Source organism: Callionymus lyra, chromosome 11 (assembly GCF_982586985.1).
Source record: "Callionymus lyra chromosome 11, fCalLyr1.hap1.1, whole genome shotgun sequence".
NCBI lineage: Eukaryota > Metazoa > Chordata > Actinopteri > Syngnathiformes > Callionymidae > Callionymus > Callionymus lyra.
This window is the reverse complement of record NC_141828.1, coordinates 18,986,632-19,010,234: the sequence shown is the minus strand read 5'-3', so window position 1 is coordinate 19,010,234 and position 23,603 is coordinate 18,986,632. Positions and strand designations below refer to the sequence as shown.

Here is a 23,603-nt window from a genome sequence, read left to right as displayed (position 1 = left end):
TCTTCATCATGGTGGCATCATCTTCATCATGGTGGCACCATCTTCATCATGGTAGCATCATCATCATCATGCTGACACTATCATCATCATGGTGTCACCATCTTCATCATGGTGGCATCATCATCATCATGCTGGCACTATCATCATCATGGTGTCTCCATCTTCATCATGGTGTCACCATCTTCATAATGGTGGCATCATCTTCATCATGGTGGCATCATCATCATCATGGTGGCACCATCTTCATCATGGTGGCATCATCTTCATCATGGTGGCATCATCTTCATCATGGTAGCATCATCATCATCATGGTGTCACCATCTTCATCATGCTGGCACTATCATCATCATGGTGTCACCATCTTCATCATGGTGTCACCATCTTCATAATGGTGGCATCATCTACATCATGGAGGCATCATCATCATCATGGTGGCACCATCTTCATCATGGTGGCATCATTTTTATCATGGTGGCATCATCATCATCACAGTGGCATCATCTTCATCATGGTGGCACCATCTTCATCATGGTGGAACCATCTTCATCATGGTGGCATCATCTTCATCATGGTGGCACCATCTTCATCATGGTAGCATCATCATCATCATGGTGTCAACATCTTCATCATGCTGGCACTATCTTCATCATGGTGGCACCATCTTCATCATGGTGGCATCATCATCATCATGCTGTGCACTATCATCATCATGGTGTCACCATCTTCATCATGGTGGCACTATCTTTATCATGGTGGCACCATCCTAATCTTAGTGGCATCATCATCCTCATGGTGTCACCATCTTCATCATGGTGGGACTATCTTCATCATGTTGGCATCATCTTCATCATGGTAGCATCATCATCATCATGGTGTCACCATCTTCATCATGCTGGCACTATCATCATCATGGTGGCATCATCTTCATCATGGTAGCATCATCATCATCATAGTGTCACCATCTTCATCATGCTGGCACTATCATCATCATGGTGTCACCATCTTCATCATGGTGTCACCATCTTCATAATGGTGGCATCATCTTCATCATGGAGGCATCATCATCATCATGGTGGCACCATCTTCATCATGGTGGCATCATTTTCATCATGGTGGCATCATCATCATCATGGTGGCATCATCTTCATCATGGTGGCACCATCTTCATCATGGTGGCACCATCTTCAACATGGTGGCATCATCTTCATCATGGTGGCACCATCTTCATCATGGTAGCATCATCATCATCATGGTGTCAACATCTTCATCATGCTGGCACTATCTTCATCATGGTGGCACTATCATCATCATGGTGTCACCATCTTCATCATGGTGGCACTATCTTTATCATGGTGGCACCATCCTAATCTTAGTGGCATCATCATCCTCATGGTGTCACCATCTTCATCATGGTGGCACTATCTTCATCATGTTGGCACTATCTTCGTCATGGTGGCATCATCATCATCATGCTGGCACTATCATCATCATGGTGTCACCATCACCATCTCCATCATGGTGGCACCATCTTCATCATGGTGGCATCATCATGCAGACTTGGCGCATATGTGCAGCCTACTCCCATCAGTATGTGTGAATGGCTGTCAAAGCGCTTTGTGACCCTGGTCTAGAAAGGCGCTATATAAATAGAGATTATTATCATCATCATGCTGACACTATCATCATCATGGTGTCACCATCCTCTTCATGGTGTCACAATCTTCATCTTAGTCTCACCATCTTCATCATGGTGTCATCATCATCATCATGGTGTCACCATCTTCATCATGGTGGCACCATCTTCATCACGGTTGCATCATCATCATCATGCTGTGCACTATCATCATCATGGTGTCACCATCTTCATCATGGTGGCACTATCTTTATCATGGTGGCACCATCCTAATCATGGTAGCATCATCATCATCATGGTGTCAACATCTTCATCATGCTGGCACTATCTTCATCATGGTGGCACTATCATCATCATGGTGTCACCATCTTCATCATGGTGGCACTATCTTTATCATGGTGGCACCATCCTAATCTTAGTGGCATCATCATCCTCATGGTGTCACCATCTTCATCATGGTGGCACTATCTTCATCATGTTGGCACTATCTTCGTCATGGTGGCATCATCATCATCATGCTGGCACTATCATCATCATGGTGTCACCATCACCATCTCCATCATGGTGGCACCATCTTCATCATGGTGGCATCATCATGCAGACTTGGCGCATATGTGCAGCCTACTCCCATCAGTATGTGTGAATGGCTGTCAAAGCGCTTTGTGACCCTGGTCTAGAAAGGCGCTATATAAATAGAGATTATTATCATCATCATGCTGGCACTATCATCATCATGGTGTCACCATCCTCTTCATGGTATCACAATCTTCATCTTAGTCTCACCATCTTCATCATGGTGTCATCATCATCATCATGGTGTCACCATCTTCATCATGGTGTCACCATCTTCATCACGGTTGCATCATCATCCTCATGTCGTTATGATCAGTAACATATATTTTTGGTAAAAGGTGATTTAAGGTGTAGTCTTTGAATTTGCATAAGCTGCACAGACAAGCCTGCCTGACCCAGAGCAACCATCAGACCGAACCAACCAAGATCCTTTGTGACATAAACACAGGAATCTGCAAGTCAAATTTTTACATCTTGAAATACTTGCATTTTGCATTTATGTAGCTTTTTACTGTCTACTTGGTTTATGAAAACAATGACAAACAATGCTATTGTTTTAGATATTTGTTTACAAACAATCATTCGTTTAATCCAAACTATCCAAAACACAAATAGTGTGTTGTATGTTGAAATGGTGATAGAACAACGTACTGATAGAATACTGTTAAATAGAAATGAGTCTCACAATTTGTTTGGAATTATTTTATATTTTTACAGGAATGTGAGGCTTAAATTAAACATTTCACGAATCTGGTGTAAGGGCCATAAATGGTCCCTTGGACAGACTTTGGACATTGCTAAGCTAGCTATGAAAGATTTAAAATATTGTTTTTCGCTTCTCAAATTTAGAGGAAGTTAGAAGAGTGTTACTACAATTCTGTTGCACCATTGCCACATGCAGCATAAACATTTGTTTACAATTAAATATAAAGACTGTTGAGTCAGTTTCTTGTTTTATCTTAAATTAAATTATTATTATTAACTTATTATCAGTATTTCTTATAAAAAACAGTTTATATTATTAAAAAAAAAACACGGTGGGTTGTCAAGGTGACTATTGACTATGACTATTAAAGATTTAACAATCATTTAAGGAAATAAGAAGAAACAAGTGAAATAGTTATGAAGTGCTGCTTAACATATATTTTAAATGAGTCAATTTAATCTAGTTAGCTGGGATTGACTTATTTTCAAAATGTCTGTATCACACAAATAACTATCTCATGATTTTTTTCTCACCGAACGTAGGAAGTAAACATCGACCTGAAAGGGCAACATTTGTGGAAACCTCAAGCTTCTATAGACAAAATCCATTCACTTTAAATGTCAGCGCAGCCCCAGACACACACATGGTTACGATAAAATATGCATAACTCTGACAGCATCCTGAGAAAAGTAGTCAAACATAAGGAATCACCTTGGGTGCTGCTCTTTCCAGGCTTATTTGATGCCAGTTTGAGAAGATAAATTCATTTTTTCCTGGAGGAATAAAGATGCTGAAGTTGGAAAAAACATTACATTAAAGCAGTTTGTCTGGTTTCTCCGAAACACATAAAAGAATAACAGCCTTAATGTAACGTTTGTTCCCTTAAGTATAAATAGCCCTGTCGACCAACGTGTACTCAAATTGGTGCAGAGAAGATTAATTGTTTTAATGATTCTATATTTATCAGATTGACTCGCTCTTGGCAAGAACTAAGGAGACAAGAAAGTTTATTTTTACAGCGTCTTTAAAAGAGCCGTTTGATTTAGAGTGGCTTGAAATTAAAGCACGGAAAAAAAAAACTTCAGAAGACATTCAGCTGCTGTCATAAGTCTTTTTAAAAGAGTTGTATTGTTCTTGAGATGAAAATGTATATATAAAACAAATCGTGATTATGAAGATGAAAAGGGTCTCTAAGATGGCTCTTGGGAACTCATGTATGTCAGTTTAAATTGGGAAACTTTTTTTTTTCTTTTCGTCAGTCTCATTCATTTTACAAAATGTCAACCCCAAAAATGTATATAATGAAAAATCTATCAGATAATAATCTATTTGTTCCTTGTTTTTTTTCTTTTCTTTTGTTTGTTCCTGACTTCAGGGCGGATGCTAGGACCCAGCGGATCACGAGTGCACATGGCTACTGTGGCCATGCAGAAGATGCCGCTTCACGTCTCCACAAAATCCTCTCATTCTGTGTTCCCCTCCGTCTCTGTCGTGTCCTCTTCTTCTTCTTCTTCTTCTTCTCAGCCCCACAACCTTTTTTTTTAACATCAGCACCAACAACGCGCATGTTGCTCTGAAACGCTCCCGTGTTGTGTTCCATGAGTGGCGGACAAAACTTTTCTTCAGCGGGAGTGACAGCTATTCTTCGGTCGCAATTTCTGTGGAACTCGTGGTTCTTGTCACCTGTGCGAGAGGAGGTTCGGGCGAGATTCCCTTCAACATGAGGACCTGGCGGCGGCGGGTTAACTTTCTCATGGTCGCCGTCGTCTGGTGCTTGTTACCGGCAACAGAAAGCGCTGACGCCGCGGTTTACAACTCCCTGGAGGGTAAGTGAACGCACCATCTCTTCCCACTAATTGTATTGTCGTTTGAATTTTTATTTAGTAGCAGCATAAAAACAACAATATTTGACATTACACTGTGGTGTAAAAGGAAAGTTTGGACTAGCCCTTATGTTGATACGAGGGTAAAACAATAATAGGAAGTAATTCTGATGGACAGAGCATTCAAGAGGTTGAAGCTTCCTCTGGTTCTAAACATACCAGAATAAACAGGATGTTGTTATTCACCGGTAGTGAATGAATAAGCAAACGCATGAAAACATTATTTGTGAGTTGAACACACACACACACTCCTCTGTAGTGATGCCAAATTTACTGTGCACAGAGATAGAGCTGTGTAGTTGCAAGATCTTGGAGATACACGATATATTGTAATATATTGCAATACTATTGGAACCAGAATATATTGGTATTATTGCCCGAGAACTTGATTCTGATGTTGCTGAATATACAGAACATACATGCCTCTTGACAAAGTCTTAACTGCTTTCACTGCTTTATAAGTCCTGAAGTCGACTGTATCCTCTCGTCCTCAGTCGTCGCCGGGATCTTACAGGATTTCATTGTTCCCTTGACTAAGGATTGTTGACATCTAGAAGCATTAGTAAATTAAAACGCCCTGAATTTGTGGTAATTGTAGAAAAAAAGTAAGTAAGTAATATTTATAGAGCGCTTTTCCAGACCAGGGTCATAAATTGCTTAAACAATCAAAACAATACTCAATAAAATATATACTTAAAAGATCAAAATAACACAGAGGACATCATAGGAGTTCCAGAAAATCAAGGAAAAGCCTGCACGAATTGAGTCAAAATTAATTTTTTTATACACTTTATTAAAATATAAATACTAAAAACTATAATAAGAACAAAATGTTATAAGCATAAAAAAGGCTAAAAGCAAATAAAATCGATACAGTTGCGTTAAATATCAATAAAGTGTTGTGGGAAAAAATAGTTGCATATTGATGTATTGATATTTTATCACACCCCTGAACATAGACCATACAAATGATGTAATAACCTGACTGGTCTACTTGTCGAACAAAGCAAATTCAGTCAATGATCGATCACAATGGATATCTCAAAAATGATCCACCAAACGCAACACAGAATCTCCTAAAATTAAAGTAGCAATAAGTAGAGTGTTACATTTATATCTATGAATCACAGAATATTTGCTATTCAATCATGTGCAGTATTTCTATAGCTTTGATTTTTGACCTGAAAATGAACTAAAAGTTCAAAAAGAGGTTGTAGAAAAGCGGAAGTGGAAGTCTGGGCAGTGGAAAACCAATACGTCAGGACAAGAAGAGGCAGTCGCTGAACCACACAATCTTTTTAGATTCTTTTTTATAACTCTGTTGCGAAGAGAGTCGTGAACGAGCTGTTTAAAAACAGTGTTTATATTGGAGTAAACTAAATAGGCCATCCAAGATCATGGAATGTATGAACTGTTACTGCATTCAAGTCTAACCTTGTTTATTAAACACACCTGTGGATGTGTGTACGAGTCACCATAACAATGATGTATCTAGATTTATATTTCAATAATTCAGGTCATTCCTTTATTGGACATGTTGGGCAAATGTTGCTACTTTAATGAGATGAAAAAAAATAGTTTCTCTAGGCTTTTATGTCATTTAAATAATTGATCTTGTTGTTCTGTAAAAACAAAAACAGCCAAAAAAGGCATGGAATCAAGAAATGAATTATTAATTTAGCTGCTTCTCTAGTTTCCTAAATAAAAGTAGTAAGATAAAGCTGTGTATGCAGAAAGCACCAAGGTGAGTTTCTTTACTTTACTCACGCGATGATTCAATGACGGAAAATCGTTTTTTCAAGTGAAGGTTGAGTATATGATAACACTAGGCAGTATTCAAACTCACTTTAAAGCATTCAATCCTAAATTCTCTTTGCCATTGCATAGTTTGTTGTATACAAATTTTTTGGGGGGGAGAAAGAAATTATTTCAACAAGAAACTAGCATTATAATTACTAATTCACTTTCCCTTATTCATATTTCTGTAGTGAAGACTCAATTTAAAAATGACGATGTTTCATTAGAAAATAGTGCAGAGACTGCCATCTGGTGGACTCTGAAAATAATGACACTCCTTCATAAAGCTTCATCAAACCATCACTACATTAAACTGCTTTACAGCAGTGAGTCGGAGAAAGTGTTTTCCTATGAAGTACTTATTTTTCATCTAAGCAACAAGACAAAACCAGAAAGAAACTTGTTGCTCAGCCGGAAGTATAAGTAATCCCATTACTATAATGGTTTTGTCTTCTATTTAAACCAACTAATTTTGCTAATCATCTGTTCTTTAAATCACACAGTTGATCACAAACTATAAAATTTAGATGTTAACTAGTCATTCGGTAGCTAGTTGTCTCATTCTTGACCGTCTATTTTAAAACCAATCATTCTGTACTGTTTTTGTGAGCAGAAAACTCAATAAATAATTAGCGAAACAACCAAATGACCTGGATTAGTTTTGAGGACATCGCCTGGTCTCCATGGTGCCTTTGACAAAAATAATTAGCAGGATTGGACACATTGTCTTTTTTTTGTCGAACCAAGCTTGTGGAAGCTTAACCTTGCCCTGAGCACAACAACACAATCCCAATTCGCTTAAATCAGGTCGTAAAATTCTGCTGGTGGGACGTTGGCGGAACATCTATACAGAAAAATATTGGGCTGATATCAATGTTTTGTTTTTTTTAAAAAAAAGCAGTGCTCGGAATCGGTTACTGCTTAATTAATCCTGAAAAAAACCCAGATAAATTCTCTGTAGTTGTTTTGTGATATTTGTGATGAATAAATGTACACATTTATAAATTTAATGTTGAACTAGACAGGGACAGTTAATGCCTTCATGACTAAAAAATGTATTTAACATTTAGTTTTAGATGCGGTCTAACTATTGTTAGACTGACAAACTTGCAATTCTGATTCCTTGGTTTTATAAAGTTGGGTGAAATCACGTCCTTGGCTAGGATAGTCTTGTCTATTCTGGCTTTTGTAATTAAATGGCAACTCATGTGTTGATTTAAGTGTTTCTTAAGTAGATGTTGGACTCTATTGTACTCGTCAGTATGTGTCTGTTTGTACAAAACTCTGTATTTATCAACCCACTGTAAACACATCCTTTATCTGGAGATTAAATCTTGTTTACTATAACCAAACTCACTCTGCTGCGATTGGTCAACATCGAGGTTTGTCACTGCGCATCATCAATCCCAGAAGTCTGCACATCCAAGGGACTCGTTGTATAAACAAAGCGGTCGGGATTACAGCTGGCTCGAGGAGGAGTAAAGACCATTATTACGTCATAATGGACTCGGCTCCCGTAACCTCTCATTCGCCCAGATTTCAGACGGGGTAGAACTTTATTTAGTAATAAGTTCAAAACATGGTCATGATGAGGGACTTACTGCATCTTGAAGAGGAAGTCTTCAACATTTGAGTCAGGAATGAGTACAGAGCAACCCAAAAACAACCATAGACAATGTATTTGATCTAGTAAATATGATATAAACCAAATATATTTACTGTATTATGAACAATACAATAGAGCTTTCAAATGGTATTTTATTGGGGTAGCTATGGAGATACAGGCTGGCTGCTGATAAATGATATTATTTCTGAAAACCATTTAAAAACGGAAACTCATTTTGAATCATCCCTGTGTTCTGGCTGTCATTTGACATTTTAAAAGCAGCCTGGCATTGATTTTCGTGTGCCACAAAGGAACAACATTCATTAAAAAAAAAAGCAGTGCTCTGTTAAGCACTGCAGGTCTCTGACCAGCTAGAGTGTCTTTCTCCTACCAGTTCGTACATCAACATCAGACAGCTCCTTCGACTTATAGTGGAAGAAAAAACAATATGAACATAGGGGCGACAGGCCCTTTTTAATACATGCTGCCGTCGCTAATGCTGCTTTTGATATAAGGACAATACACACCGAGACTCAGAAACAAACAGCTGTGATTGACATGCCTGTGTTCTTAACTACATTTATCTTTTGAAGCGAAGCTTCAGCGGTGCTGTTTACTGCTTCTTCTTTAGGCTGACACAATGTTCTAAAAATAAGACAAATGTATTATTTAATGGTGAACAAAAGACGAACAAGAATGTCGATTGATAATTGAGGTTGAGAGAGGCATGGAGATACTTTACTTGACTTTATTTTAAATCAATTAAAATGTGGGTCTTATTGGCAGTGTGTGTTTGTTTCTGTGGGAAAAGAACGACACAAGTTGCGTGACGCAAGCTCGTGAGCTACATGAGTATTCGTACCTGGCTAAAGCGCACATCAATAATTTCCAACACATAAAAGGTCACCATCCTTCATGTCAATGAATCTAATTTCAGCCGCTGATGTTTGAAGCCCAGTCATCCAGACTAACCAGCAGAATTCTTATTTTTCATCTTTTGATGACGGGATAGCTTTGAGAGAATATTATATAAAGTGATGAAAAAGAGTCCTGTGAAGTAAAGGTTAGGTCTTCTTCACCTTCAGCAGTTTCAGATGAAACATTTTTTTCACCAGTTAAAAGAATATATTTTGAGGAATGTATCCATTGCTTATGCTTTAATTCTTTTCACGTTCACTACCGTAAACTTTCATTTGTGGTGATATTTGTATGTGATTTTTAAATTAAGTTTTGTGGCTAGAATCAGCCTCTAAAGAAGATCTTAAACTTCTTAGGTCTCTCTATAAAGCCATGTTTATAATAATATGACATGAGGAGCTTATCATGTTTCAAAGGACATTAAAAGTTGTTTTAAGAAAATAATGCTCTTCAAACTGGCATGTTTTCAGTGCGATTTATTCTTTTTAAATGTAATGGATCCATGCGCTCTGACTTTGGATTAAAGAGTGGCCATCGATTCAGAACATTTCTTTAGGTGTTTACTGTTATATGATCATTTCAAAAGTATAAAAAAACAGTAATAATCACTAGTTCTATTTTAACCTTATTGAGATTTTCGTTCTGTTTTTGTAAAGGAATGAACCAAGTAGTACGCCCCAATAATTGATCACATTGGGAATACAAAAAGGAAATTATTGACATTTACAATTATTTGACTTCGGATTAAAGTGGATAAGGATGAGTTTGATTTTCAAAATTAAAGCCATTATTCAACGGTGATGTTGTTTTTTTCATTAAGTTCCACGTTGGCAAGAAGAAGTAGACGACACAAGGGACATGATGGAAAAATATTGTAGATTAGGGGTGTATAACTCAATCGCACATGACTTTTATTCAATTATTAAATCAACACGTACCTAAATGATACCTAAAGCAGACACATATATATATTGTCTAATCACCATTTTCCTTAATTATAGTGTTTGTTCTTCTTAATCAAATGAATTCCAGTTTTACTTGTTTTATTTCTATTGTCTCTGTTCATGATCAAACTAAAAGTGTTTCCCATTTTTAGTTGTAACCAACATGGAATATGGGACTTAAAGTATTTTAACTGGTGCACCGTTATCAAATATATTTTATTTTGTTTATCATTTTCTCTTGGCACGTAAAATTGATAAAAATGTGTTGTAAATACTTCTAGCGTTGGTGCTTGCCTCATGAAGTGTTGTCAGCCTGGTTGTATAGTTTGTTTAAAAGCTACTCCACACAGTATGAATAGTTTTGGAACACATCCAGGTCTCATCCAATCACAGAAGTTGAACATCTATGGTGTTTAACCCTTTTGTTTTCAGGTCTTCGGGTCACCTTGACCCAGAGTTAATACATGTGTTTTCCCTGGGTCAAGGTGAACAATCCCCCTGGCTTCCAGAAATACATATGCAGTGGTGGCGGTTGTTCCCCATGACCCAGACACAACACATGGGATACCACAAACACATTTGTTTTCAGGTCTTCAGGTCACCTTGACTTTGACATAACACAAGGGTTAACTCTTTTTCCTGTAAAAGTTTATAAAAAAGTTTACCCTTTTAATATAGTTAAAAAGGATTTATCATTTGTTTTATTGTTATTGTTATCATGATATCAAACTAAATAACATAATTTATTTATTGATTGCTTATGATTCGGCAGTTTCCTTGAAGGTGCTGGTGAAGTGGTTATCTGGGGCTACTTAACATCTAGTGTAAACTGTAAGATTTCTTTTCTCTTTAGTATGAAATCCATTTTTTCAATGTTGTATTTAATTCCTTCTTAAATCTTAATCACTCTAAATAGTACCTCCAGATATGTTCATGTCATTCACGTATTGATGTCTTGGTTATGTTTTGTTGCTTCCAGTCTCAGACCACATGCTGTGCAATCTGATTAAAGAACCTCAATCTTAAAACCAAGAATCCTGTAGAGAGATTATTATTAAAGACTGGGGGTTGTAACAGGACTTTCAGGGCTCCGATTGATCACTGGAGGAGTTTCAAGGCTTGATGGTTTAACTCCTTTATTAAGAGGGACATTCTTGGTTTCTAGCATCTACTATAGATTTGTTCCAGCTTTGACACCATCAATTCAGAACATTTCATTAGGCGTTTACTGTTATATGATCATTTCAAATGTAAAAAAAACAGTAATAATCACATGTTCTATTTTAACCTCATTGATAAAGAATTTTGTTATGTTTTTTTAAAGGAATGAAAAAAGTCGTACGCCCCAATAATAGGACACATTGGGAATACAAAAAGGAAATTATTTTCACCTTAAAATTCCAATAATAAGTAATGCATACTCTATTATTTTGCTGTATGATACATTTTATACAATCCAGATTCTATAAATTATATTTAAAAATGCCTTTTAAAATTCAAACAAGTCTCATCTTCAGTTGTTCATTATAAAACCACTTTTTATTTCTCTGTATGAAATGAACTGATTGTGGGTCCTATGATGCTAATGCTAGAAAAAAGTCAGGGATCATATCCGTTAATCCATACGGTCATTTACATGTTCAAACGGTGGTCGACAGAAATCAATATACGTTCCAAAAAACATGGGGATTAACCCAGATTTAGGTTGAATTTCAAACGTCCCCTAAGAGGATAAACCCCCTGAGTATGGTCATCAGTGTTGTATTTCTCAGCTGTTGAAAGAAGAAGCTTTTTTGGGGGGTTGGAGGGGGCGGGCGGTGACAGATGTGGCTTTCTATTTTTTTTCCCCCCAAAATAAATCTTCAGAGACCCAAAAACCTAGATCACTGCACCCCAATGCCAGGGTCTTAAATGACTACTTTCTGGGTTTGGTGTTGTTTTGCATTTGGCAAAAATGTCATCAGACATTAATCTTCTCAACAGAATTAATATCTACGCATGTAAAAGCTCTCAACATGCAGTGAGGGTAAGACTGGCGGGCTCTTCTCTGGTGGACCACGACGAACTTGGCTGTATTTGGTGATTTTAACCCTTGTGTTAAGGTGACCCGGGGGCTCGGAATCAAATGCGTTTGAGGTATCCCTTGTGTTATCTCTGGGTCAAGATGAACAAGCTTCCACTCAGGGAAAACGCATGGGATACCTCAAACACATTTGTTTTCGAGCCACTATCGACCCAGAGACAACACAGGGTTTAAAGAAACATCGGAATCTGATGGTAAATCGGAAACAATGTCAACTGCATCACAACATATTCATTTTTATCTATTACAATTCGTATTAGATCAAACTATGGCTGTTAATATTTTGTACGTTACATGGGTGTTTGAAATACTTGCAACTGGTTCAAATGTATTAATGTAAAGATCCCAAATGTAGTAAGATGGGAAAGAAAAGGGAAAGAAAGTTAGAAAGAAGAATTAATTCTATGAACAGAAACATCTTAAGACATTCTTATTAGTGCAGGCTTGTCCTGATTTTCTGGAACTCCTGTGTTTGTCTTATGTGTCTTGGCCTTTTAAAGTATATATTTTAGCTGTATATTGTTTAAGCACTTTATGACCCTGGTCTATAAAGGCCCTTTACAAATAACCTTTACTTATTTACTTACTTACCATCTGTTCTCATTTGACTTGTGGGATGTGGGAAAACGTTTGTATACATTTGTCGGATAATACATTTTATAATGCGACGGCGCTCTGCATAAAATCTACTCAATCGGCTGCTAGACAATGTAGAGAATAAAGGATCAATGGATAACAATCATAAAGCTGCTCATGTGTTCACCCTGATAGTGGAGCTTGGAAAACCGAGGGTGAAGCAAATAATTATTTTTTTATTTTTGTGGATGAAAAATTAATCTTAATTTATCTCTGTTGAAAGAAGTGTAGAATTTCCGTACATAAATTGCCTTAAGCAACAGAGAACAAAGCCATAGTATAACCCAACTGGCTCTCATTTTCCCCAGTCTTTTAACGTGGTTAAACTACCGACCTTATTCACAATTCTCTTTCTAGTTCAATTCATCACTTTTCAACCATCCAAAGATTGAATTGAATCGCACTCCACTGGCCTTATTGAAGTATTGATGTCAAATTTCATATGTGGTCTCCGAACTTGCTGCTGTGTAGCATGAACTGCACGAGCCGCTTAAACCAACAAACTATCACAAACACTTGCTTGAACCTCATGAAAGCTACGTGGTCTTGTTTGTGAATTGCCACACACAGATGAATGGAGATTCTGGGCCACAACGGGAGTAGAGGAAAACTGTCAACAATTACTGAGGGAGGTTTAAAGACAGTTGTGGTCGCACAGAAGCGATTGCTGGAGTTTTAAACGAATGACAAGAGACTTCTGGCAATTTCAAACCAAGCGCCACGGTAAGAAGAAAGAAGAATAAATTCCTTGAAACGTGCCTCCCAGTCTGGGATTGAACTTTGGTTGCAACAGGAATGATGTTACACATGCTCTTCTCAGGAGATTCGGGTACAAGCTCAGACATTAAGATTCTCAACGAAACCTTAAATAACCTCTTTTCCATCTACACGTGTTTTCTTTTCACGGAGATGAGAAGAGACGTTGTTGTGTTTTATGGATAAGGTATAGCCTTGTAAAATTTTATGAAGAAAAAAAAGTTCATGTTGGGCCACTTTTAATGTGATTCTTTCTCCCTTTTATTTGTATAAATATCCATAATTAATGAACTATTAAAAGTTAGAATGTATTAATTCATTGTATCTAAATGGGTTTATCTATTAGAATAGGATAATGGTTCAGTTCTTACTAAAGGTGATATTCAACAACCAAGAGGGATAAAATATAAAGAAAATACTCCAAGATCTATTTAAGAGACGCTTAAATTAATGCACTAGTTGCCCTTTAATAACAAATTAATGCTCCCTATTGGTGGTAAGAGAAAGGGGTTAGAACAATGATCTTCCCATCGACTGAAACTTTTTTTCTCTCCGGAGCGTTTTTTAAAGGCAGAATTCCCATAAATGTTGGAAAAGTATGTATAATTGATGCTATCTGATTAAGGATGTGGCCAGACTGCAGAGACGGAACAGGAGAGGCCTTTTTCCTCTTGGCACTGCAGTCAACTTTCTCCTCCACCAGGGTAGTCTATGATTTATGTTGTCTGGAAATCCTTGTATTTTTATGTCCGGAACATTATTGTTAGTCTTGAATTATTGAGCATCGCGCAACAGCAATTTCAACCGTAAAACGCTGACCTGCTTGAAACCAATATGGTGTAACTTTTTATATATGAGAGGAAAATAATGTTTATTCTTAATTCACCTGTTTTGTTTTTATTTCATACTTGCTTCTTATTTAAGAATCTTTAGAAATCAATCATTTAGTTTCTGATCAGAACCTCTCATCATCTAAATGTTTTTTTTAATTTATTAAAACAATATTTACAATATTATTAAATTTAAACAGCCTTTGTTACTTGTACCTCAAGTCTTTTACCCAAATCATATTACTTTATTTCCATTATCTTAGCTTTGTTTTATCGTGTTTGATGCTTAAAATTATTTAATTAAACTGACTTTTGTTCACATTGGTTGTCTAGAAAAAGAATCACTTTTAAGTAGTGTTGTGCGATATTGAAGTATTGCCCACAGGATGTGAATACAAGAATATATGTATAATAAAAAAACATTTTTCATCCCTTGTTACTTTAACTCCTCTTATCTATCATATAATCAAGTTTTTTTTAAAATTATATTTCCATCATCGCTCTTTAAATCCACCTTCATTCCTACCTGACAACAGTCAGCAAATGTCCAGATTGTTTTTGGGTCACCGTGTGAACAGTTTTAGTTTAAGGACAGAAACGCTAAAGTGAATGGTTGGAGCAGTCGCCTCGTGAACACTTAAAGTCATTGAAGCAGAAACTTCTGCTGCTGGGTGTTAAGATATATAAAAATAGTCTGGATAGCTTTTGACACGTAAAGCTATGGACAGAAGGTCAAACAAATTGAAAACTAAACCTGTTATTCCATAACTAAAAAATCAGTATTTTCCTGTATAATTTGAAATAGTTAATTTTAAACAAATTACATCTTAGACATATGCAAGAGAGACTGAAGTCAACGAAAGTTTTTTTCCTCTCCTTTTTAAGTGCATCAGCTTTTCAATGTTTATTCCACCAAGGGATACCACAAACACATTTATTTTCACGCATTAAGGTCAGCTTGACCCAGAAAAAACACAAGGGTTGGTTTGTATCTTTGAAGGTTTCCCTATTAACTCCTGTTCATGTTCTTTCACAGCTTCTGTTTCGGATCCAACGCCACTCCCTGCTGATTCATCTAAAGTACAACGTTATGGAACCACTGTACCTCTGCTGCTGAAGGGGAAAACGCGCCAGCCCCTCAGCCTGCTCAAGCCTGGGGTAAATATTCTCAAACCGCTGGAAAAAAAAGATGATTAAAGATCACTTTAGAGGACATTAGAGTAGAACAAAGCGTGTGCTTTTTGTTTGATCTAACCACTTGGTATTCTCTACCCCCTTCTGCTTCTTTACATCCTTAGATCAAAAGTTTGTTTTCTTCATTCTTGGTTGTTGCCCCATTTTTATCCGTCCGTGCTTTCTAGATAATAGACATGCATATGTGAGTGCATGTGCTCAGTCAAGACAAATAATTATTGCAAACTTGTCTCAAGAGAAGTCAAAAAGAACGTCTCATGATTAATCAAGGCATAAAAATCCATTCAATCTCAGCTTTTCAGGTGACAATAGTCAACCTATATATGTGGTTTTATACAAGATTAAAGCTATATAAAAGGAGGTCATCACTTTCTTGCAAAACAATAACAAAAAGCTATTTTAAAATTAAGGATAGTTGAATAAAAGGTACTTTTTTACTTTTTTAAATGTAAGTTTTGACTTTTAAAATGTAATTCATGACTAAAATATATGTTAATAATGGTGTAAACGTGAGTTTTTCAAGTGACTATGACACATGAAAGATAAATACTTGAATAGTAAAACGATATTTTTAATAAACTGATTTAAAGTTGGAAACATTTTGCAGGTGAGGTCCAAAATTGGACATCCTAAATGAATTTCTTAAAGACTATTCTTAAGTAAGGCACACAGGAAGTGGTTGACTTCCTCCGGGAACAAATGGGAATTCCCCTTTTCTAACATGTGTATTGTATCATTCGGAAATAAGGTCAGTCATGTTCATTAGAATGTTTATCAGCAGGAAAATGTCAGGGAATAAAACTGCGAGAATCAACTGTTGGTTCGTGTCTACTGCTTTGCACGGCTGCTGACATTTTCAAAAATGAGCTAAATAGTGGGTATCATGAACTGACCTTTGAGAAATAACACTGGATGCTAGCATAGCTAATGGTTGTCTTATCTCTTCGGCTTACAGGGCGGCAGATTAATTTAGCCTGTTTGTGTTGAAGGTTATCAAGCATTGGTGGGAAACAGAGTTTTTTTTTTGTTTTTTTGCTGAATATTTGAACCGTGCAAAAATACATTTGACCACAGAAACAAAAACGCTGAGGCTGAGTGAAAGACCACTGACAAAAGGTTATCAGCCCTGAAGGCAAAGTCACCAGGCCTAAGAAATGTCAACACAAGCACAAAGTTTATCTGCGAAAAAAATACGCCCGTGACCGCTGAGGCTGCAGAGATACACCGTCAATCCGCAGCACATTTAAAGAAGCATCAAAATGTTAAACACTAAAAAAAATTAAATACTTATTTTAGCTTTAAGGGGTGTGTGCAGTTAACTTAAAACTTTCAGAACTTCAGAATGTGCCAGTTAGATTATTTATTTTTGATTCATTTTTTTTCTGACCTGTTGTGTTTTTGTGTGATTGTGAGTTGATGGAATTTTTCGATGAATATTCTCAATCAGAAAATTTGATAATTTTTGTCTGATATTTACATTTTTGTTAAAAAAAAGGTTCCATTTTTATTATAAAATTAAGACTATAACACAATAAGTGATCTTTTTTATTAATTTTTCCATTTGACCTAGTAATAAAACTGATTATTTCCAAACCTGTTGGATCAAATAAAGAGCCTAAAGATATCACCACACAAACCACGGACCTCTTATCTATACTGTCAGATAAAAAAGGAACATTTATGGTGTTTTGTTGCTAAATGTAAAACTACATTGCACGTCACCAAAATGTGTTTTTGAGCTAATCTCCACGTCTGGGAAGAGACGGATGTAGAAGGTCATCATCCTGTTCCTCCAGCCCTATTGTGCCTCTCACATCCTGCTTAGTATGTCAGAATAAGGTGAAATACACATGTGGATGTTGAGTTCCTGGCAACTCATCAACTATCTTTTTTTTTCTTTTTTCTGTGTGTCAGAGTTTCCCCGAGTCGCTCCACTTGCTGATCGAGGCCGAGGGCCAACAGCTGCTTCTTCTACTGGAAAAGAACAAGTGAGTGGATTTATTTGAGTTTCCTCCGTGTAACAAGGATATTGGAGTTCATGGTTAATAGTCATCCTGCACGGAGAAGTGGTTATGTACCGACTAGCTCTGATATTAGTCATAGTGTACATGCTGGGAAGTAATACGTCCCCGGGCGAACCAAAAATAAGCCAGAGAAGTGCTGGGAGAAATGTTTAACCCTCTTTCCCTCCTCGAAAACCACTTTTAAAGATGTGGAAAAAGTCACCCAAGGGTCAATTAAGGGCAACTAATGTGTGGATTTAAGTGTGTCTTAAGTATATCTTGGACCTCTATTGTACTCATCAGTATGTGTCTGTTTGTATAAAACTCTCTTTTCATTAAAGTATCTACGAGTGCTTAAGCCCCGCCCACTGAAAACGTTTTTTCTGGAGATTAAATCGTGTTTACTGTAACCACATCCATTCTGCTGTGATTGCGCAAACATCAAGGTTTGTCACTGTGTGTCATTAGTTTTGGAAGTCTCCGCCTCCAAGGGACTCGTTGCATAAACAAAGCAGGGAGTGATTACAGTTGGCTGGAGGAGGAGCGAAGCCATTATTATGTAATAATGGAATTTGCTCTCGTAACCTCTCATTCGCCGAGATTTCAGATGCGGGGGAACTTTATAAAGTAAAAGTTCAGAATATGGTCATGATGAGGGACTTACTGCATCTTGGAGATGATGTGGGTAAGTCAGGAAAGTTGGTTTTTTTTGCATTCACAAGTTCAACACTAGGGTCCTTTATAAACATAAAGTTTTGATAATAAATTTCTTCTTAACAAATGGTTCCAATTGATGCGTTTTTAACACTAGAAGTTACCAGTGTCCATGTTTGGCCTTCAATACATATTTCTCCTCTGTTATCAAAGTGGCACAAATACAGTTACTCACCCTTTTTTCTTTACGCGACCTTGAGTGACCTCAGTTCAGCTGTGAGTCATCCATCACCAGCTCCAGCCCTGGAGTGGGCTGCCTACCCCATCCTGCCTGTTCCCTGTCAGGCCAGATGTGTCCTCTGATATCGCTTCATCAGTTCAGCCGACGTGGGACAGGTGGTCTCTGACCTCGCTGCACGTCTGCTATGTCTGGGCCGGAGAGACGTCGAGGAGGAGAATAAATGGTTGAACTTTAAAAGACCATTCAAAATGCAGGCTCGGTTTTTCGAAGTTTAAAACTTAACCACACGGTGGAAAAAATTAAGCTGATATGAATTCCAATCACAGCATTGAGATCTCAATATGAATGTCCGACAATTAATTTTAATCATTTTCTTTTCTATTTTCCATACATTTTTTTATCTTCCCTTTCTCCATCACAAGAAAACATGCTGACTTCACGTCATACCTATTGGGATTCTAACAGGTATAGAAAAGCATCTTGACACCAGATGAAACGGAGAAGACTTTATCCACCATTACCTGTTTTGTCTGGTACATTATACAAACATAAATGTTTATACTAGGGTGTTATTAAATATCGATACAGCAATCCTTTTTTTTCCCCACAATACACTGGATCAATTTCTAAATAAACAAAGAAAAACTAAAATTGATTGCTTGTGATTCAAATCACATTTTATTTTACAGTTCAATAAAATAATTTAATGTAGAATTAAAAAGCAAATATTCACAGTATTTGTTCATGTTTGGGTTGTAATTTCACTTCCGTTACATAGCAGCATTCCTATTGTCCTCCGCAAAAATTCCGCAGATCCCGTCGATGACTGAGGACAAGAGGATACAGTTCATTCCAGCAGTTTTTAAAGCCAATGTTTTCACATATTCTGGTTTAAAAATGAATGAAAGCAGTTTCGACTTTGTCAGGAGTCATGCGGTCTCTTAATTCTGAAACACCAAAGTCAAGTACTTGGACAAAACTACAAACATATCCTTGATCCTACAGTATCACAAAATATCGTATTGTTGACCCTGCATAACCACAACTTCCTTTGCTCACCGTGTCTTGTACATAGTAAGTAATGCATGTAATGAGTTGTTTTTTCACCTTGTTTGGCTCTAATTAGTCCGTTGTCTGGCACAAGTTTATGACCACCTGTTCCAAGGCCACTTTCATATCAGTTTGCTCTTTAGTAAAACAAACATGCCACCAAATCCAATTAATGACCAACTGTTTGTCAGTTGCTTGGCTGCAGATCAGCAAAATATTTGCTTCAGCATAACAAATATAAATCTTCTGACTGCAGAGCAGTGGCACTTGTATACCCCGTGTATGACGCGCCGCTGGGGAGGAGCATGACTTGCACATTGTTAGGTTTCAACATAAACGGCATCCATCACAAAGTTCGTCTGAAAGTATCTAACCACCGGGAATAACCTTTTGCACCGTATGTGCAGTAAAAATCGATTCTCTGTGTGTAATGATTACCAATACATTTGCCATTTGATTGACCTTCTGTCCACTGATCTTTTTCCAATCAGTCTGTTCATGATAGTATTGCAACCAAAGCTTCTAATATGATGTTATGTTCAGGATGCCTTGCAGTGATTTATGAAATCAAATTTTTCAGGGAGTACCGTAAATTCCGGACTACAAGCCGCTACTTTTTGCCTACACTTTAAACACTGCGGCTTATACTACGGTGCGGCTTATTCATTTTTTTTTCGTGGCGGGAAAAACATTTTGCTCAGCAACAGTAGACCAATAGAATGAATGAGTAACTTTGTGTCAGCAGCTCCCTCCCGACTACGAGGAGAAACTTACTTCATTCCGCACATTCACTCAAACAAAGATAGCGGAGAATTCCATCGGGCCAGATGAAATCATAAATATGGATGAAGTACCTCTGACGTTTTGTAACGGACCTTCTCACATAACTCCTCGAGAGATCGTCACACACACATTCTTCATGGGGCGGAGCTCTGGTGCGGACTTGGTGACGCTCCAGAGTGACAGCATTAATTATAACAACACTGACCACACATGAAGCCGTTGTAGAAGTTAATCAAAATATATTTACTTAATAACATTTAACAAAAAGCGTTCCTTAAAGGAGGATCAATCAAACATGAACAAAACAACGAACACCCACGACACCCCACAGTCAAATCCCCGCGATCAGTGTCCAATGTTCAAGTCCATTATTGTCCAGAAAAAAGGCTGCGTTAAGTGAATCCTAGGTGAGGCGCAGAGACGCAGGACGGCCTGCCGTGAAGTCGCGTTTATCCGCGCAATCACTGCGTTACGATCAGGTGTAAAAAAGCAAACTACTCATCCGTGATGAAGAAATAATTCCCCGGTTGAAGGACACGGACAGTTTGTCCACCTGCCTCGTGCTTTTGTCGCTGGTTCCTCGGACTGTAAATATCTGAACAATGCTTAAGAAGAATAACACAGTGCTTTATTTATTTAAGTGTAAGAAATGGACGTGAATTACCGGTAGTTCATTTTTTTGGCTGTTTAAACCTGCGGCTTAAAATCCGGTGCGGCTTGTATAATTACAAAATTGATTTTCTTTCTAAAATTTGAGCATGCGGCTTTTAATCGGGTGCGCTCTGTAGTCCGGAATTTACGGTAGTTGTCAACCTTCTGGTCCTTTTTTTCCTTTTCTTTTGTTTTTTTTAACCTCTTATCGAGCCAAACATACTTCTGTTGGATCCACTTGTCTAAATTGTGCGTGGCACTGGGAGTGCTTGAGGTTACTGACTGAAAGGTTAAAAAAAGAGACGTAAACAATTTCCTTGCTTGTTGGATTTCGAAGCGGTCAAATGGTCACCTTCCTGGGGGGGGTTGTACCAAAGGTCAGACCCAAGACAGTTAAGGTAAAACAAGTTGCATCCAAATATCAGCAGAGTCCAGAGTTTCAAAGGTTAAGTCTTTCTTTTTAGCTTCCAAATTCATTTTTCACATATAATTTCTTAGGTTATGATAAATTAAGGTGATATTTTATGTAAGAATTCCAAAGAGGTTCATATAAACGGTTATATTTAGACATGTATCAATGCAGGAAATTCTTATATACATAGAAATATGTCCGTTTTCTGCTTCTCTTTGATGACATTTACATTCTTGTCAAATATAAAAAGGTTTGGAAGGAAAGTATTTTCCATTGAGCAGCAGTTAAAATGTCCGAGTATATACCATGGCAGAGTTAGTGTAGTGCAAACAGAACTGGACAGAGGTACAGACCACAGTCGGCTTGATATATAGCATTGATCACTGGCACGGTTGGCCTGCTCGAAATGATTAATGCTGCTCATATGGGACGGTCCACATTAGTCTTGATTAAAGACTCCAATAGCACTGTCTGGAGGACCATGTGTGGGCGTGCAAGCGGGACAAAAAGCAGACTTAAAGTCACGACAAGAATGACTGTACAGGTTCTGTGTTGCAAAAGGTTAAAGTTACCAGATCATATTTAAGATAAGTTCAGAAGACCGGATATTAACCAACATATAGCTCATCAAGCAACACAAGAGTGGACCTCGGATATAACTGACGCCACAACTGCCATATGAAGCTTTATTAGAAGATTTCACCGAGTCATTTCAGTGCTTTTCTTTGCTCATTTTGATGAAAACCCCTGAAAAACATGTTTTCCCGTGGCAGGATAAAAGGAGGAAAGAGTACCATTTGAAACATCTCAACAACATCATTATGTTCTTGAGAAAAGAAAACATCGCACGGCAACACCTTTAATGTGTTTTCTACTAGGAAGAAAACACTCCGTTTCAATAAGATGTCTGCAGATCTCGATAAAAGTGCAGAAACACAAAGAGGCTCCTGATCCACCTCAGCATTCAAAGGAGGTAATAGAAACAGTGTTGCTTTTATTTTGAAGTATTGATGTGATTGATGTCATTTTTCAATTATTTTGAATATACCTAGTTATCTCTTAGTTTCTTTTATCTGGACCGGTACTGCTATCAAGTACACAACTAAGAAATAATTCTGAGAGTGCAGCACTTAGCCAAGCCGTTAATTCCTTCCATAATTTCATTTCCACTCCACATGTTATTGTCCTGGTTTAAATGCTTATTATTGATGGGTTGTTTGTCCTCAATGAGTTTTAAGTGGCGTACAACATTATTTGACTAGCCTTAACCGAACATAGTTTTGAAGCACAGACGCACTGAAGTAGTAAGTCGCTCATCATGATGATGTTTTTGAAGTTATTACTTTACAAAGTTCTCCCCCATCTGAAATCTGGGCGAACAAGAGGTTACGAGAGCAGAGTTCATTACGATGAAACGATGGTCTTCACTCTCCTCCTCCAGCCAGCTGTAATCACTCCCCGCATTGTTTATACAATGAGTCCCTTGGAGGTGGAGACTTTGTGGATTGGATGAGTGAAAAACCACCAGGATTGGTTATCGTAAACAAGATTTAATCCTCAGAAAGACAAGTTTTCGGTGGGCGGGGCTTATGCACATTTTCTAATGTTAATATTTCAATGAAAAGAGAGTTTTGTACAAACTGACACATACTGATGAGTACAATAGAGGTCCAAGATCTATTTAAGACAAACTTAAATCTACACATTAGTTGCTGTTTAATGCTTTGTTTTTTTCAGTCTTGTTTGTGCGTATGAAGAAAAATTATCAATCTAATCCTGTCCATGATGATAACAATAACCAACTAATAACCACAGAAATGAAGAAATACTATTATCACTGTGATGTCCACCATTATGCCAGAATAATCATAAACACAACTATTTTCAAAACACAATTATCTTACTAACCCTTAACAAGTTTTGTCAAGCTAATGACAACACGTGACAAAAGTAACAAAAAACGCTGAAAAATAATATAATAATGTTTTGATATCTACAGTATAGGAGTTTATTGTCTTCTCAGGAGCATGTTCCAGAAATAATTTTGTCAAACTTTAAAATAATGCAGGTGTAATGTTTGCAAACTGGTGAAGTTTCAAGAAGCTTTCAACCTTGAGAAGTTTGTTTACAGATTGAGCCTCGTAAAGTTCAGGTGGCGCAGTGAAAGTTAAGTGATTGCTTTGAGCTTTATATACCATTATGTTGTGTAAACGATGTCAGCGATGTTGCTGATTATCAAAATATTGATCG

General features: G+C 37.3%; 1 protein-coding gene across 1 annotated transcript in view; it reads left to right on the top strand.

The window, feature by feature from the left end:
• Positions 1–4,340: 4,340 nt before the first annotated feature.
• The window catches only part of adam12b (ADAM metallopeptidase domain 12b), a 62,711-nt gene continuing 43,448 nt past the window's right edge, over positions 4,341–23,603 (top strand). Inside the window, exons 1-3 of the mRNA XM_087802205.1 lie at positions 4,341–4,738; positions 15,402–15,523; positions 17,474–17,547. Of these exons, the coding sequence (XP_087658331.1) occupies positions 4,633–4,738; positions 15,402–15,523; positions 17,474–17,547 (302 nt within the window). The 5' untranslated portion in view covers positions 4,341–4,632. The remainder of the gene's footprint in view (positions 4,739–15,401; positions 15,524–17,473; positions 17,548–23,603) is intronic.